General features: G+C 32.8%; 1 protein-coding gene and 1 long non-coding RNA gene across 3 annotated transcripts in view; one reads left to right on the forward strand and one right to left on the reverse strand.

Annotated features, from left to right (window-relative positions):
- The window catches only part of LOC114331237 (FMRFamide neuropeptides), a 486,333-nt gene extending 476,707 nt beyond the window's left edge, over positions 1–9,626 (forward strand). The window contains exon 3 of the mRNA XM_050645880.1: positions 262–9,626. Coding sequence (XP_050501837.1) covers positions 262–536 — 275 coding nt within the window. The 3' untranslated portion in view covers positions 537–9,626. The remainder of the gene's footprint in view (positions 1–261) is intronic.
- A 5,282-nt stretch (positions 9,627–14,908) lies between these two features.
- Positions 14,909–17,661, reverse strand: LOC126881552 (uncharacterized). Of its 2 annotated transcripts, none has more exons than XR_007696905.1 (6): positions 16,102–17,661; positions 15,862–16,033; positions 15,717–15,794; positions 15,500–15,571; positions 15,393–15,440; positions 14,909–15,139 (listed from the first exon to the last, which is right to left on the reverse strand). It is a non-coding gene; the product is annotated as an uncharacterized LOC126881552 (long non-coding RNA). The 2 variants fall into 2 exon arrangements; XR_007696906.1 differs by having other exon boundaries at positions 15,862–16,050.

The following is a 17,661-nucleotide window of genomic DNA, read 5'->3' on the forward strand; positions in this document are numbered from 1 at the left end:
TACTGTATGGATATTATTTACAGGGTACTTTAACACATTGCGTGCTACGTCGCTCATATATGAGAGACACAGATTCGTCGCTCATTTTTGATATACACGTGTGCCTAACTTTCATGGCCATGGATATCAGTGGCCCCTGAGCGTAGTATCCCTATTAAAAGCGTGGCAGGCAATGTGATATAACTACAAAATAGGTACTATAAATATATTTTAAACTGATTCAATAATTATTATATTATATTTTAAACTTTTTCTTTTCAGGTCGATCGTTTCACGAACAAGACGAAAAAACCCGCTCAAAACGCTCCGTTGGCTCCTCGTCTAACGGTCAAGAAAACCACCCGAAACGTAAAGACATCTTCATGAGATTTGGCAAAAGCCCCTCTTTCATGCGATATGGACGCAGAGACGATTCCCTTCCTGACTCATCCGCCAACTTCGAATACCAAGCTGAAGAGAACCATCCGCTCGCTTTGCTCCTAGCCAAGCTCCTAGCCAGGAGAGAGGGATCCAAACCATGCGAGGTGGACGCATAACCGAGTCACAAGGCTGAAGACGCTCTTGCAAAAGGGGCCTAAACCTGTTCGAAAGTTTCTAAGAATGTTTTGGCACAACTTTAAATTTACTAATGATGTTACATTTATTGTTTATTCTATATGTCACTTTTGCGTTTTGTAGAAGCTCCAAATCTATTCAAAAAGTCCATGAAGCATAATTCATCTTAACAAAGAAAAACAAATTCAAAGATATAGCAACGATACGTTCAGCTCAAAATATTTTTATTTGTGTATACTTTCACATAATTTTTTTATATCCCAAGCATAAAATACGAAAAATACAGTAAAATTTACATATCATTGTAAATCACTGTAGATTATTAGCACTGTAGCTACCAAAAGAAAGATCCTGGGAGATGCATGAGGGAACGTGCATGTTATCCGAGATTATTAGTACGTTCACTCGCAAATGTCCCAATCATAGAGGACAGAACTCGTTCTCTCAACAAAAGATACGTCTTACTCATGATAGACAGCTCCAACATCAGAGTTAAAGAGGCCCTGAAAACTTCTTGCACATTTTAGGTTACATACTCACCAGGCCTCTCAAAAAAAAGCTCCGTTCCTTCTAGCCAATCTTCTACATTTGGCCGGTAACGAACTTCCTGATGAGTACTACGACGCTTAGAAGAAACTCTCCTAAACCTCGATGCACATTTGCGCTGGCGGTTCGGCAGAACATGAGTTGTAGTCAGGCACTGCACACTCGAGCTGAGCCGCGGCATACAAGCCGCTTGCAAGCCGCGTGGACCGAGAGCACGCCAGTTGCTGCTACGCCGCCACGTGAATGCGGGTTGAAAACAAGTCATTCGGTTTGGCAGTATGTGCTGAGCAATCAGTGAGTACATGTTGACCGCTCGATGGATTTCAACGTAAATACAGAGCTGTTTATTTCTGGCGTGTATTGACGCTAGGGATGGGAAAAACCTACCGGTTATAACCTAAAACCGTTTTTTTTACTCCGCAATAATCGGTTTTTCCGGTTGTTTTTTGTCCCGGTTATAACCGTTTTTTTTTTTCATTTTAAAGTAATAACCGGTGAAAAACCGGATAAGTGGAAAAAATAATGAATTAAGAGTAGAAATAAGAACATTTTTCGTCGCTCGCACGCGAACTATCAAGTTTAAGCTGACTGAAACCGATTTGACAACACTGATGATTGATATCAATTCGAATAGAGAATCGAAAAATAAAGAGCAATGTAATTGTAACCTGCTGGGTATTGGCTATTGACTAAAAAAACGGAAAACCTGTGTTTTGTCAACAACCGCCATCCCTAATTGACGCCTAGAAACCACTGAAATGTGTATTGAAGGGAGACTTGGTTTAAAAACAAGCAGCATACTCGCAGCGTGCACGAAACTTGAAAACAGGCAATTGTACAACGAGCCTAAGATATCGCAGATAATACAAACTGCAAGCCAAAAATGCTAATTAAGAGCCATTCCCATAAATTTTATGGCTGGTAACATCAGAGATGCTTCCTTCTCATGGTTGGTTGGATTCTCTACGTCCATTATAAGAAACACTTCCATCCATCCATCCAATGGCACTACAGCCCAAATCGAACCTTGGCCTCCTTCAACAAGCTTCTCCAATCATTTCGATTTACCGCTGTTCTTTTCCATGAACGCGTTCCCAGGAAGTTCCTGGCATCCTCATCGACTTCGTCTTCCCATCTCTTTTTAGTTCTTTCAAGAGGTCTTTTTCCCTGCATTCTTGCATTTAGCAATTTTCTGGGGATTCTGTTCTCATGCATGCGGACCACGTGCCCTGCCCACCGTAATCTCTGCAGTTTAGTGTATTGTGCTAGAGTTGGTTCGCTATATGCTCGTATATTTCTCTATTATACCTAATTCGCCAGTTGTTATTTTCACTTATTGGGCCCAGTATCCTACGTAATATTTTTCTTTCAAACACATCTAATGCATTGGCAGATTTCTGTGTCACCACCCATGTTTCACAGCCATAACTTACCATGGGCCGGATTATTGTTTTATAGACCCGTAGCTTTGTTTTCCGGTGTACGTCTCGCGATTTGAATATGTGGCCCATCGCGAAATAGGCTTTATTTGCCAGCAGAAGCCTTCTATTTATTTCCGGTTCTTCTTCATTTCTTGCGACCAGATCCATTCCTAGGTACGTGAATCTATGCACACGTTCTATATCGTCAATAAAGTGTTAATGCGCCGGTCTGGTTTGATCTGGTTTTATTTGTATTTATTGCTAGCCCTACTGCTTCTGCACTCTCTTTCAACTCAACGTAAGTTTCTTCCGCTGCATTTATTGTTCTGCTTATTATGTTTATATCATCTGCGTATGCTACTAATTGGGTAGATTTGTTTGTAAGTATGTTATTTCCGCTCACCGTCTAATTACATATTTAAGAACAAGATTAAAAAGCGTTGGAGCCAGTCCGTCGCCTTGTTCAGTCCTTGCGTTATCGTAAACGCATCAGTGATCTGTCCTTGAATACATACCTGTGCTTCTGTTTCACTCTTAGCTTAAGAAACACTTCACTCTTGGCTTATTAGCTACACCACCTTCAGGGTCTCCGCTTCATTAGCAGTTTTGCTACCCCACTATTAACGTTTGCTGGTCCCAATTCTAGGCTTCCGTAACAGAAAAAAGGGAGCAGACTTACCTCGACGAGGAGAAAGCCTAAACAAGGTTTGCTAACGTTCAGAATTTGATTTGTAGATTATTTGGTTATTGGTCCGAAGAATGATACCAAACTCATGCAGTATAAAGTCGAGAGAACCTGCGGCTTTAAAAGGAATGTCACGAATTAGGTTGAGTCTGCCGATGGATAAATAGTAATGTGACAAAGATCACTATTGGTTCCTACCCGAAAGCGTTAATGTATTATAACACAGTGGTACTAGATTATGTCGACTTCTATAATTGCCATTCTTAAATTTTTAATCGATTTCCCAAAAATTAAACCACAAGCTTTGTAGTTTGTGTTTGATTTGTAAATGTAATATAGACAACCTTTGGTAAAGGTAAAATATTAATTTATTATAAATAATATGGTTTGTGCTTGGACGAATATTTTTTAACAAAATTATTATAAATTTGGTTTTTATATATTTACAAAATCAAATGTTACTTCAGTGACTTTTTGTATATTTAAGAGCAAATCTTTGTATGTTTATTCTAATATTATATAGGTAAGACCTATACTTAAGAGTTTATAAAAGACTATTTAAACTTATATTTTAATCATAGGACAAGTCATTTTTTAACAATATACTAAACTATCTGATTAATATGGTTTTGATAGATTTGAATATATTTGATGTCTTCTATGTACTAAGGACACCAAATCCTGGGTTTTTAGTAATTTTCCTTATTTTGTTAGGTAGGTACTTCCTTCTGATGGTATGTATATATTTTACCTTGCCCATTTTATTGGTAAGTTAAAGTCATTAAAGTTTAGATTTATGGTTAACTTTATTTTTGTGAATTTTGTTTTATATTATTATTATTTTATTTTATGTCCTTCAGTTTCGGTGGATTCTATGGTCAGTAAAAATTAACTACATATTCCTGGTCTCTGTAACGCCTTATTGAGAAGACCTGTGTTAAATCGATATCACTTTTTGATAAAAATAATTGTGGTAGCTTTTTCAGAAGAAGGAAAGTTGGTTGGTGACGGTAACCCAAATACTCATAATTCATTTTTGTACGTTTGAACAGTTTTACATTTGTGAATGGAAATTATTGTTTTCTTAAAAATTTCTTAGAATTATACCTATATCGTGTGTTATTTTTATTTATTTCCAGTTTCTATATATCATTATGTTCTGTCTTGGCTCCTTGTTATTTGTTTACCAATTCAATTCATATTTTTTACATGTTTGAATGCAATAAACATTGTTGTTTTTATGTTCAGTCTCCCTTGCGTACCTATTTATGATACTTATTTGAAACGTTTTTTAGGGTCAAACTAAATCATCATCAATGGTGCTACAGCCCTATGAAAGGGCCTCGACCTTCCCAAGTCTATTACGCCAGTCAATCCTATCCATTGCCAACCGTTGCCAGTTTGCTGCGCCTATTTATCTCCCATCCCCATCTACACCATCCTTCCATCTAAGTTTTGGCCTACCGCTATTTCTACTTCCCACAGGTGACATAAGGATTCTTCTAGGATGGTTGTTATGCTGTGATCTTGCTAGATGTCCTGCCCATCTTATATTTTTATAAGAGATACTACGTCTTTACCACCAAATATATGTTTATATCTGTGGTATACCTCGTAGTTGTACCTCCTCCTCCAAATACCATTTTTACAAATGCCACCGAACATTCCTCTCAGGATCCTTCGTTCAAATATAAGCAGAAGGTTTTCATCTGCCTTGGAGATGGTCCATGTCTCTGATCCATATGTCAACACTGGTTGTATAAGGGTTTTGTATATGGTTATTTTTGTTTTTTAGCTTAACAGTCCATTCTTTCACGGTTTTTGCTCTAAATTTTAAAGAACCGCTTGGATTGACATGAAATTTGGCATACGTATAGCTTACATGTCAAAGAAAAAAAAGTGATATTGTGCCGATGTGTGCTTTTGCCCTGGGGGTGACTTTCACCCCCTATGGGGGCTGAAAAAATATATGTCCAAAATAAGTCCGGAAATGGGTAAACTGACTAATTTTAAGTAACTTTTGTTCTATAGAGCTTTTTCGCCAAGTCAACACTTTTCGAGTTATTTGCGAGTGAATATGTTCATTTTTCAACAAAATAATCACATTTTTAGACGCTTTTTCGCAAATAACTCAAAAAGTAAGTATTTTGTCGAAAAAAATGTTCTTAGCAAAAATATAGCTTATAAAAAAGTAAAAAAAAAATGGTGTACGCGTTAGGTCTCTGGATCTCGTAGAACCGGAGTTATAACCAATGAAAAATAGATTCATATTCACCAAATTTCAAATAGAAAATTTCGACGTGCAATATCCAAAATATTAAGCACTTTTTGGGGAAAACCCATTATAACTTTTTTATAGTGTTTAAAAAAGCTTTATTTTTGATTTTACAAAAGTTTCTAGCATTAAAGTTAAGCAAGTTACGCTCAAAATAAAGTTGGTCCCTTTTGTTAAAAAAAAAAAAATCGGGAAGACCACCCTCTAATTAGCAACTTAAATCAAATTAATCGTTACCGCTTCACAAATTATTTTACTTATGTTGTGTTTATATGATCTGTAAGTTTCATCGATTCAAAGTGCTTATTTTTGAAAAAAATTGGTTTCAAAGTAAAATTTTTAAAAATTTAAATTTTGAAAAACAAGCTTTTTTTCAAAATAACTTAAAAATTGTTATTGAGATACCGAAAATCTCGAAAAACAAAAAAAAAGTCAGATTTGCTTTTCTGAATATCATGTATTTTTTTGTTTTTCTGTTAGACAAAAATTGATTAAGATTTGGTGTTTCTAAATTTGCATACATTCGTGATCAGTGACTCGTTCAACCCCTTTTAACTAGAGCCCTTTCAATAATAAGGACTTTGAACCGATGAAACTTACAGATCATATAATATAAACAATATATACACGAGTCAAGAAACTTGTGAAGTCGTAACGATTAAGTTCATTTAAGATACTAATTAGGGCGTGATTTTCTCGATTTTTTTACCAAAACCAAAAGGGACTTACTTTATTCTGAGCATAACTTGTTTAATTTTTTATTAGCTATAAATCTGCTTGTACTAGGTGTAGAGACGTGATATATACACCATTTTTTAAAAAAATTTACAGGCTATATTTTTGCTAAGAACGTTTTTTCGACAAAATACTTACTAATTGAGTTATTTGCGAAAAACCGTCTAAAAGCGTGGTTATTTTGTTGAAAAAATGAACATATTCACTGCCAAATAACTCGAAAAGTATTGACTTAGTGAAAAAACTCTATAGAACAAAAGTTACTTAAAATTAGCCAGTTTATCCATTTCCTGACTTTCTTTGGACGAATATTTTTTCACCCCCAGGGCAAAAGCACATATCGGCACAATATCACTTTTTTCCTTTGACTTGTTAGCTATGTGTATGCCAAATTTCGTGTCAATCCAAGTGGTTCTTTAAAATTTAGAGATTTTGCAATATTTTACCGTTAAAAAACGGACTATAAGTTTCGGCTTCTCATATGTCTACTTAGTAAAAAATAGCATTTGTTCGCTAGGATTATCCTTCGCTTGATTTCTTCCGTCATGACGTTCTCCTTGGTGATCAGGGTCAAACTAAACAGTGTAGTATAAAAAGTGTGAACCTTTTATAATCTGTAATTTAATACACCCGGTGCAAAAGGAAGACGGCACGTGGAGCATCAGGAGAAACAACGAGGTTAATAAATTTAATGAAAGGTATTTGAGATTTGAGAAAAGTCAAGACTATCGTGGCTGGGGCATTTGCAGAGAAAAGACGATGAGAAAACAACAAAGAAGATTTTACAATGATAGGAAGGCAAAAAAAGGAAGGTCCAGAACGAGATTGTTGAATGACGTGGAAGACGATCTGAAATCATTAAAACAGATAATAGACCAGTAAGGATCTGTGAAAAAACGTCTATTTTTGGATGTGAAAGGTGGCATTCGGATTTTTGCAGATAAAGTTAGGTGACACCTTCAGTAATAATAATTGACTTATGCTCCTTCTCAAATATGCCCGGAACATTAATAAAAAAATTAAAATATTTAAAAATTTCGAAAAACGTCGATTTTTTCTGCTTTCTTTGCTTATAACTTTAAAACGATTCGTTTTGGAACAAAGTCGTAGAGGAATAAAATAAAGATAATTGAATTTTGTATGATATACGACTGGTCAAAAATGTCTAAACGTATTAACTTTTCTGAAATATAGCAATAAATACAATATAACGGGGCAAAATACGCCTGTTGTTATTAAATATTTTTAACCACTTTGGTGACACTTAGAACCTTAGTAATTCACTTAGGGAATTCTTTGTAACATACTTAAACCGTGTACCAAATTTCATTAAAATCGACTTAATAGATTTTGCATAATAAATTTTCAATCTAAATGTTTTTAAAAAAGTTCAAATTTTTTAAAATCTTTCTGAACAAAAAGTAAACCATTTAGAAGTTGTCTAATTTTTTTACATATAAAGAGGTGCTCTACCTATCTAATACACTTTACAGAATTAAAATCGGATTATTTAAGGGGCCTCAGCAATGTTTTAAACTTATAAACAATTTTTGGCTTATAAATCAATAGCTTTGTTTAATAATAAAAAAATTAATTTGCAGCAATGCAAATAATTAAAATCGGTATAATTTGACTAAAACTTTCAAATGCTGTCAGCAGAATTGCTACTTTATTTTTTAATCAAAAGTTATTCGCGTTCAAAAATTGCAATTTTTCGAATTTTTGAAAGTTCCACTGCGTTTATCTCCAAAACTATGCATCCTACGAAAAAACTTGTAAGAACATTTTTTGCTTAGAATTACCCAAGAAATACAAAAAATGTTTTATTTTGCGAAAAATCGATGTTATGTAATTCCTCAAGTTCTTTGTTTATAACAATCTTATCGACATCCAGATCAACTGTTACCCAAAAAAATCGTGTTATACGGGTCAAAAAATACATAAAAATAATCTTGGGTAAGTCCATCTAAATAACGGAGCCCGTAGCACCCCCTCCTGGCCACAGGACTAATTTGTTTATAAGCCAAAAAATTGTTTATAACTTTAAAACATTGCTGAGGCTGCTTAAATAATCCGATTTCAATTCTGTAAAGTGCATTAGATAGGTGGAGTGCTTCTTTATATGTAAAAAAATTGACAATTTTTTATATGTTCTAGTTTTTGTTGTGCAAGATTTTAAAAATTTTAATTTTTTAAAAAAAGTTTAGATTGCAAAATTATTATTCAAAATCTAGCAGTCAATTTTAATGAAATTGGCTGTACAGTTTTAGCACATTACAAAAATTTTCTAAGCGAATTAGGAAGGTTCCAAGTGTAACCTAAGTGATGGAAAATCATTGAATAAAGACAGGCTTGTTTTGCCCCCTTATTTTATATTTATTGCTATTTTGCAGCAAGGGTGATAAATTAAGACATTTTTAACCAATCGCATCTGATAGAAAATTTAATTATCTTTGTTTTATTCATATACGATTTTGTTGCAAAATGAATCGTTTTAAAGTTATTAGCAAAAAAAGTAGAAAAAAACCTAAATTTTTAAATATTTTATTTTTTTTATTAATGTTCCGGGCATATTTGAGAAGAAGCGTAAATCAATTATAATTAACGAAGTTATCACCTAACTTTATCCGCAAAAATCTGAATGCCACCTCTCACATCCACCTAAAAACAGATCCTTACTGGTCTATAATCCAATGGAGAAGAAGGGCATACGCCAGATTCGAATGGAAGGATATATCCAAACAGGCAAAGACACAACCACGGTTATGATACCAAAAGAAGAACGAGAACAAGAAATATCTGTGTATTTAAATGTTTGAATTTCATACCTTGATTGGCAGTAACTAATTGATCTACTTCCAAGCTTGCGTTCGAGAGGCATCTTGGATGCTATCATGCAATTTGTTGTAGATGAGGAATATAGTATTAAATTTGATATAGTTTTTGCTTAAAGTTTTTTGATTGTAATAATATGATGAAGAAAATCTTCTACAATTGGCCTTGTCTTATGTCATATTTTTTTATTTCAATTCTTTTATTAACTAAAATATTTCTGGTGTGTCTCTTATTGTTTCCATGCTAATGATCTGTAGCAGCCAGTTCAATAACTACTGATCCGGCATTTGGGATGACTGATTCCAGAATATTTATTAAAAACTGTCATTATTAAAAATAAATTACGATTTTGTCGTTTTATTTAAAAACAGAAAATGAATTGTCCTAGCATATTACTCAGGATTGTGTAGATCTTTGTGATATACCATTAAATTCTCGACTCTGTAACTTTTTGTGATATTTTATGTTTGGTTTAGGTCTAATTATGTACATGTCCCTTGATACCTAGATCCATTCAGTTGTGGCTGGACAATTGATATATGTCAAAGTTATTATATAAATGTAATATTTTATGGACTGCATTTTATTCGTTGTAAATATTCAACCCCTTCTAAAAAATAAATCAAAGGCATTATATTTACAATTTAAGGCTTTAGAATTTCTTCACTTACTTCTTAAACCCTTAAATATGGAAGATTTGGAAAGTAAACAAAAATATGATTATTTGCATAATTTTAAAATGGTACCAAAAGATATTGACAAGATTCACTGAAACACGACATTATTATCCAGTTGATACAAAGACCATTGCTAAAGCAGGAGAACGCTTCCTCCTTCCATTATACGGTTACAGTGATGTGAAAGTAAGAAAAAAAATGTCTTTAACCTTCGGATGACCAAGTGGGGGAAATTGTGACCCCAGCGTATGTTTTTCTTTAATAAATTCAAAAGTATTTTCAATTTTTAACTCATTATTTTTTTATTTGACTTTAATATCATTCTAGATATCCTCATATTTTGAAATAAAAAAAATTCCCTATAGTTTACGAATAAAAAATATATTCTGAAGTTGATGTTTAGTAAAATACCGTCTATTATGTGTAATTCCAAGTAGTTTTACGCTAATGACGTCGACTTTGCAAAGTAACAAGACACTTAGTCAACATACATACTACACATGACACTAATACTCATGTTGTGACTGGTTGAACGACATAAAATCCATGCCATAGAAAAAAATTCATTTTTTTGTTAATTGTCATTTTCGACATTTTAGACCTGGGGTCATTTTCCCCCCCTTGGTCATTCGTGTAACAAAAAAGGTTGGTCATCGGAAGGTTAAACGAATATCCTTCACAATATCAGCATATAAAAGTAATTTTAATATTGCGTGGCTACCACCAAAAGAAGCAGCAGCACGACAACTTTCATTTCAAACCTATCACCGGGTTCAGCAGTGGTACGAGAATAAAAAAATTGCAGAAGAATGGGGATGGAAAGAAAACAAAAATGGACTAATTCGTGTGAAGATGCTCCAACCCTCCGCTGCATAATCGTTATTAAAACTTATTTATTGTAATTGTAAAAAAGGATGTCAGCCTGCGAATGCAGGAAAGCTGGATTAAAATGCTCAAATTGTAGTTGTACTTGTAATGTTTTGCAAATTCCATCATACAATTATTACTTGACCAGGGCCGATCTGTGAAAAAACGTTTATTTTTGGATGTGCGAGGTGGCATTCGGATTTTTGCAGCTAAAGTTAGGTGACAACTTCAACAGTAATAATTGACTTATGCTCCTTCTCAAATATGCCCGGAACATTAAAAAAAATTAAAATATTTAAAAATTTCGAAAACATCGATTTCTTTCTACTTTCTTTGCTTATCAACTATTTTTAATGGGAATAAGCCACAATTTTACCAAAAAGATGATTTTATTAATATTTTTTTTCCTGGTTTTCCCTCGTGATTTATTGTGGAATCTTTAACGCGAAAATTTTACCGTCATCGTTGCATTTGGTTGTCTTTTTAAAGACAGATCACATGCTATGATTTTTTGTGACGGATGTTCTTGAGTTGGGATTGATTTCATGTAATCGAATGAATTATCTTTTAGTAAAGTCGTCCCAGGAACGCAACTCATAAATATTGGCTATATCATTTTAAAGTCTTCTACTTTAAAATATATAATATACGTCTGAATTGCCAATATAAATGAGTCAGATTAAATAAATTATTAGAAGAAATTTGTTACTTAGCAACAACATTTTTGTTTATTTTAGTAGTACATATTTTGTATTTTGACAACGAAACCCGATTTGGGCTTCGAAACGTTAATAAAATCATTTTTTGGTAAAATTGTGGCTTATTCCAATTAAAAATAGTTGATTATAAAAATGCCACAAGGAAATAGCTTCAGAACAACATTCTTTGCTTATAACTTTAAAACGATTAATTTTGGAACAAAGTCGTAGGGAAATAAAATACAGATAATTAAATTTTTTATGATAAACGTCTGGTTAAAAATGTCTTAAATTATTACCCTTTCTGAAAAAAAGCAACACATACAAAATATGGAGGCAAAATAAGCCTGTTTTTATTCAATGTTTTTCAACCACTTTGGTTGCACCTAAAACTTTCGTAATTCGCCTAGAAAATTCTTAAAACATGCTTAAATTGTTCACCAAATTTCATTAAACTCCACGTGATAAATTTTGCAGAATAATTTTGCAATCTAAATTTTTTTAAAAAAGTTAAAATTTTTAAAAACTCTCTGAAGAAAAAGTAAAGCATAATTTAGAAGTTTGCTAATTTGTTTACTTATAAAAAGATTCTTTACCTACCTAATACACTTTACAGAATTAAAACTAAGCGGCCTCAGCACTGTTTTAAAGTTATAAACAATTTTTTGGCTTATAAACAAATACAGTGAGGACGTTTGAGTTGGCATAAATTCATTTTCTCGAGAATAGGCGTCTCTGAAGATAAATCCCAAAACAGGTCGATTTTTATTTTTAAATTCTAATTTTTTGTTATATATGTCATACTAGTGACTTCATCCATATGGGCGTGATGACGTAATAGATGATTTTTTTAAATAAAAATAGGTGCCGTTTGATAGCTCAGTCGAAAGGCTATTCAATTTTGTATTCACTAATATAAACATTAACATAATTTTTATACGGGTTTGAACTAAAAAAAAATTTGAATTAAATTAATTCCAATATTTAGATTACGTCATCACACCCAGATGGATGACGTCACTAGTATGATATTTATGCCAAAAAATTATAATTGAAAAATAAAAATAGATCTGTTTCGGGATTTATCTCCAGAGTCGCCCATTCTCAAGAAAATGGGTTTATTCAAACTCAAACGTCCTCACTGTTTTTGATTATAAGCCAAAACATTGTTTATAACTTTAAAATAGTGCTGAAGCCGCCTAAATAATCCGACTTTAATTCTGTAAAGTGTATTGGCTAACTAGAGGACCTTTTTTGTGTAAAAAAATTAGCAAACTTTTAAATGGTCTAGTTTTAAAAAAATTGGTGGAGGGTTTAAGTATATTGTAAGAATTTTCTAAGCGAATTATGAAGGTTCTAAGTGCAACAAAAGTGGTTGAAAAACATTGAATATAAACCCCTTATTTTGCCCCCTTATTTTCTATTTATTACTATTTTGCAGCAAGGGTGTTAAATTAAGACATTTTTAATCAATCGTATCTGATAGAAAATTTAATTATCTTTGTTTTATTCCTATACGACTTTGTTCCATTATGAATCGTTTTAAAGTTATAAGCAATGAAAGTATAAAAAAACGAAATTTTTTGAAATTTTTAAATATTTTATTTTTTTATTAATGTTCCGGACATATTTGAGAAGGAGCATAAGTCAATTGTTATTACTGAAGGTGTCACCTAACTGTATCTGCAAAAATCCGAATGCCACCTCTCACATCCACTTCAACACAGATCCGCCCTGGTCTATACGTTAAAAGGAAGAAAAGGGCGACTACTTTTGAAAAAACTTTCGATAGAATCGAAAACGTAGAGACGTGTGATGAGTATGATGGTTGTCACATCGCAGATGATGCGGACGGAACTTCGGTCTGCTATGTCTCGATCGAAGCTCAGGTCGAAGTCGTAACACTTGGTCCATCAGGAACAGCGAAGCAAAGAAGATTGCGCTAAATTTTCAAATAAATAGATTCACATGTGGACTCGGCCTACAGGAGAAACCACATAAAAAACGTTCGGCTTATTCTATCTCCAGGGGGTGTAGAAATGAGTTATTTTTTCAAAACGTCTATTGAAATGTGTTTTGCGGCGCTCGGACGCAAAAACGATTGATTGTATGAAAAAAACTATACATACATGAATTATAGGAAATTTTCTCTAGTTTAATTTCATACATAAACGTTTTTCGAAAATGCGTCGAAAAGGAGATATTCCCAAAAAACTGATATTAGACGCCATTTTTTCAATATGGCTGTGCGAGCGGTGGAGATACGAGGTGGCAAATTTGCAGTTCGAAAAAAGGATTAAAATGTTACATTTTTTAGGCCATACCTTGCATTTGTTAGAGAAGTCAATTTTATTTCTTTAATGTGTAGGTGGTATCAGTAGAAGCTTAAGTTCAAGTTTTTGGGGTCGGGACCCTTGTCCCCCGGCCGCCATCTTGGAAATGGGGTGCAAAGGAGTTTCGCGCTATATCTCGTAAACTACCAACCCTACGGAAAATCTAATAAACATAAAATGAAGAAAATTAAATTTTCTACAATTTTGTTTCTATTACTTTTTACCGTCAAGTGACCAACAAAAAAGATATAAACAAAAATAAGTAAACATTTTTTAACAAGTTTCTTTTTGGAGGTTATAACTTTTTTTCAGTTCATTTTAAAATAAAATAGCAGTATATCAATTTTGTGGAGGGTTTTTCAGCGAACAATTTACACTGTAAGGTTATTTAATTCTATGTATATATATATATATATATATAGACGTACACACCGGCCATGTGAGTCCCATTTTGCCATATGCTGCGCACCGTCTGAGACCCGTTTTGACCATGCGAGACCCTTCAGCGGGACTCGCATGGTTTTATCGTGTATATCGGTTGCAGAAGGTCCAACTTATCAAAAAAAACTGATCAACAAAAATTTTTTTTTGGACTCGGAAGTCTGTTTGCTATCGCAAAATATATGAAATTTAGTTCATAGAAACGCACCACAGGCGGCGCACAGGTAGACTGTATGTAAGCTGTATGTCCATCCGAGACCCAGATTGATCAAACATTATATGCGAGACCCAAAACCCGGCAACATTGCTTTGTTATAATTTACGAAAGAAATTTCATTTGAACGTTATTTTAGCCAGGGACGCGATTCCAAAAGAACGACTGTCCTCCGCCATATTTAAAGACGGCGTAAATCGTGTAGCCGAGAAACAGAATCGCGGGACTGATTATATTTTGTCAGCAGGCTACTTTTCACCAGATTATTGATTAAGTATTGGTTGTATTCGGTGGGATTTTGTATTTACCGCTAAGTTGGAAAAATAACGTTTGTGTGATGAAAAAATTTAAAGTTGTATGTATTTTTTAATCCATATTATAAAAAGATAATAAAATACAAGACCAAAAAAATGTTTTAGGGGTGGACAACTCTTATCATCTAGGGGGATAAAAATCGGTCGAACCGTTTCAGAGGAGTTTGGGAACGTACTTTATGACACAAGAATTTTATATAATATAAGATACTATTTTATTAATCATAGTTTTGTTAAAAATCTGATTTGCTAGATTAAATGAATTTTTACCGAAAAATATATATCAAACGAAATCGAATTAAAACACAAATGTTTAGAAACACGTTATTTAATAAAAACTTCACAAAAACTACATTCTGTAAGAATTGTAAACAAACGTTTTAATTTTTACCCCATCAATTGATTTAAAGTTTTCTCCAGCTTTATTTTTTTTTTAAATTCCTGTACGTCTGCTTTTTTCGGAACTCTTTTTCTTTTATGAATCTTGTAAAGTATTTAAGCATCGTTTGTTTGTCCTTTTCGGTCCATCGGTGCCTGCAATCGCTAAAAAGAGTTAATACATAAAAAAATAATACATAAAAATTAATACAAAAAATGTGCCCTTAATTAGTTATATAATTTGGAAAGCATTTTTAATTTTAACAAAAGCAGGTAATTGTCCTTTTACGAATAAAATTATTATATTAGAGTTTTTTACGAATAAATATTTTTTAAATCGTATTAGGTAACAAATATATTATTAAATTAAAACAATTGTATTACGAGTAGCAGAGTAATAGTTATCTAAAGAAATTACCATTTGAACTGCTTTCGGTTTTTTCAGTAGTTGGCTTTCTTTTTGTAACTAAAAAAATAAAATCTTTCATGCATTTTTTCGATATACTCTTATTAAAACTTCTTTACCTTTATTATTTTGCATTGGATGCGTCATTTCATCGGTAGATAACTTTCTTTTACCCTTCGACGAAACTTTTTCTGCAGATTAATAATAATTATTTATTTGTTACTTTTAAGTAGAAAACTGCTTTAAGAGTTAGGAGCTACTCATCTTTTTTTTTTCATTTATAATATTTATTGTAATGATTTTTTAAGACTTCGTTTATAATAATCTTTTACCTACCATTTTTATTAGCTTGTTCAATTTTTTCGTCAGTTACATCGCTACAATTACTTTTAGGACTCCAAGAATGAGTAGGCTCTGTTAATTTTAAAAAATGGATTATTAAACTTTTAGGCAATTACCAATGCGAGTACACTAATCCTACCTTTTCATTTATTTCATTTACTTCTGTTTCTATGTTTTCAATTTCCAAGTAGTCATTTTCTTCTATATTGATATCGTCTAAGCTCTTTCCTTTGTAAATATTAACATCACCTTTATTTAAAGCGATCATTGGTTTGGCTATTTTTGCAGTCTGGTATAGATCTTGAGGAAGTCTAAAAAAATATTACAACTATTAATTATGCTAATATAATAATAAACCGTTTTAACAAGATTGGCTTACCTATACCATTCTTCATGGTTTTTTTTGTATGACCCATAAAAGTGGCTAATTGTTCCATGTCAGTATTATGAATATCCATAATCTGTAAAATTGTAGCAGTCTGTTTTCGAAATTCGGTAGAAGTTAGAGAGTTGGGATCCTTTGCCCCACAGCTTTTTGCAAATTGTTTAATTACACTTGTTCCATGAAACCAACCTTTCGACGAATTGGGATTTGCAAAAATGTATTTATTATCTTTTGGAATTAATTTTATTTTTTCTCTTATTTTAATCATCAGCTCAATTTTCTCGTTTAAAAAAGGAGAAATTAAAATAAAATAATTCTTCTAAAAGTTTCTACACAATAGTTTTTCTGAAACAGTTAAACTTTCAGCAATTTCTTGTTGAACACTGGGGTCCGCAAATGATCTTTTGTAAGTAGAAATTTCAAGGTATTGAATCTCACCGATGCGTTTTCTATTTAGTATTAAAAGAAGGGCCATTACTCCTTTTGCTAAGGTTTTATATAAAGGAAGTAAATTATTTTTGTCATTTTGTTTCCCCTTCTTTTCTAAAAGTTTGTTTAATTTTTTGGCACTGTCTTCAACCTGATTTTTGACAAAACTATTAAACTTAATTACTTCACTTGTCACCGGCAGTATTTGGGGTTTTCCCATTGCCGTTCTTTTATTGTTTTAAGGCCTAATGAAGAAATTTCATTGGCCCAACTGGTCTCTAATGTTTTAAAATCTGGAATGCTTTTTTTCCTCATTAGGGTTTTTAAAGGTAAAGAATGGAAATTTTTTTAAAATCATTCGATTAGTTATATCGCATACTTGTTTTAAAGTGGTACCCATATGAAGTGCTAATGAAGAAGATTTAAAGCTTTTATCGGCATTGCTAAATCCCGAAATTACTTTTGTGGCCGTAACTAAATCGTCAAATAATTCTGGTTTCATAGCATCAATTAGGTTCTGAACAGGTGTGAACTCTCTAAGAGCAATCAAAAGTCTTGCTAATTCTCTCATTTTGTTGCTACTGTTACAATTTGCTTTCTTTTATGTTTTTTAAGATGGGTTTCCCCGAATAAACATATTAAAAATATCATTTTTTGAGGTGGCGCTTATTTTATCTGCTTTCATAATGCAAAATACCTCTTTCTTTAATCTTGACTGTGATAAAAAACTGTTTTGGCAGCGAGAATCCGCTGAAAATGTTTGGGATTGAGTTAAGGCATTTAGTCGCCCACACTTTGTACCAGTGTTTTTCTTGGCATTTTTAGCATGCTTATAGAAAAAAAATTTTTGTACACCCCAGAACAGTTTTCGCAAACAACAAAATCGTCAAAGTCTAATGCTTGGGCTTCCGTGGGCCTTCGAACAGCCACCACTTTTTTTTCTTCTCTAAACAAATGAAAATTTCCTTCCATGCGTAAATAATCCCATAAGGTTTTCCTTTCATTAGATCCTTTTGGAAAAGATAAAATCTTTTTTACTCGACTTTCGTCATCATGTTTTCTTTCCAAATGTCTTGCAAAATGACTCACTTCTACGAAACAAATTGGACAGAAATTCTTTTTATC

The sequence above is a fragment of the Diabrotica virgifera genome, chromosome 3 (genome assembly GCF_917563875.1).
Source record: "Diabrotica virgifera virgifera chromosome 3, PGI_DIABVI_V3a".
Classification (NCBI taxonomy): domain Eukaryota; kingdom Metazoa; phylum Arthropoda; class Insecta; order Coleoptera; family Chrysomelidae; genus Diabrotica; species Diabrotica virgifera.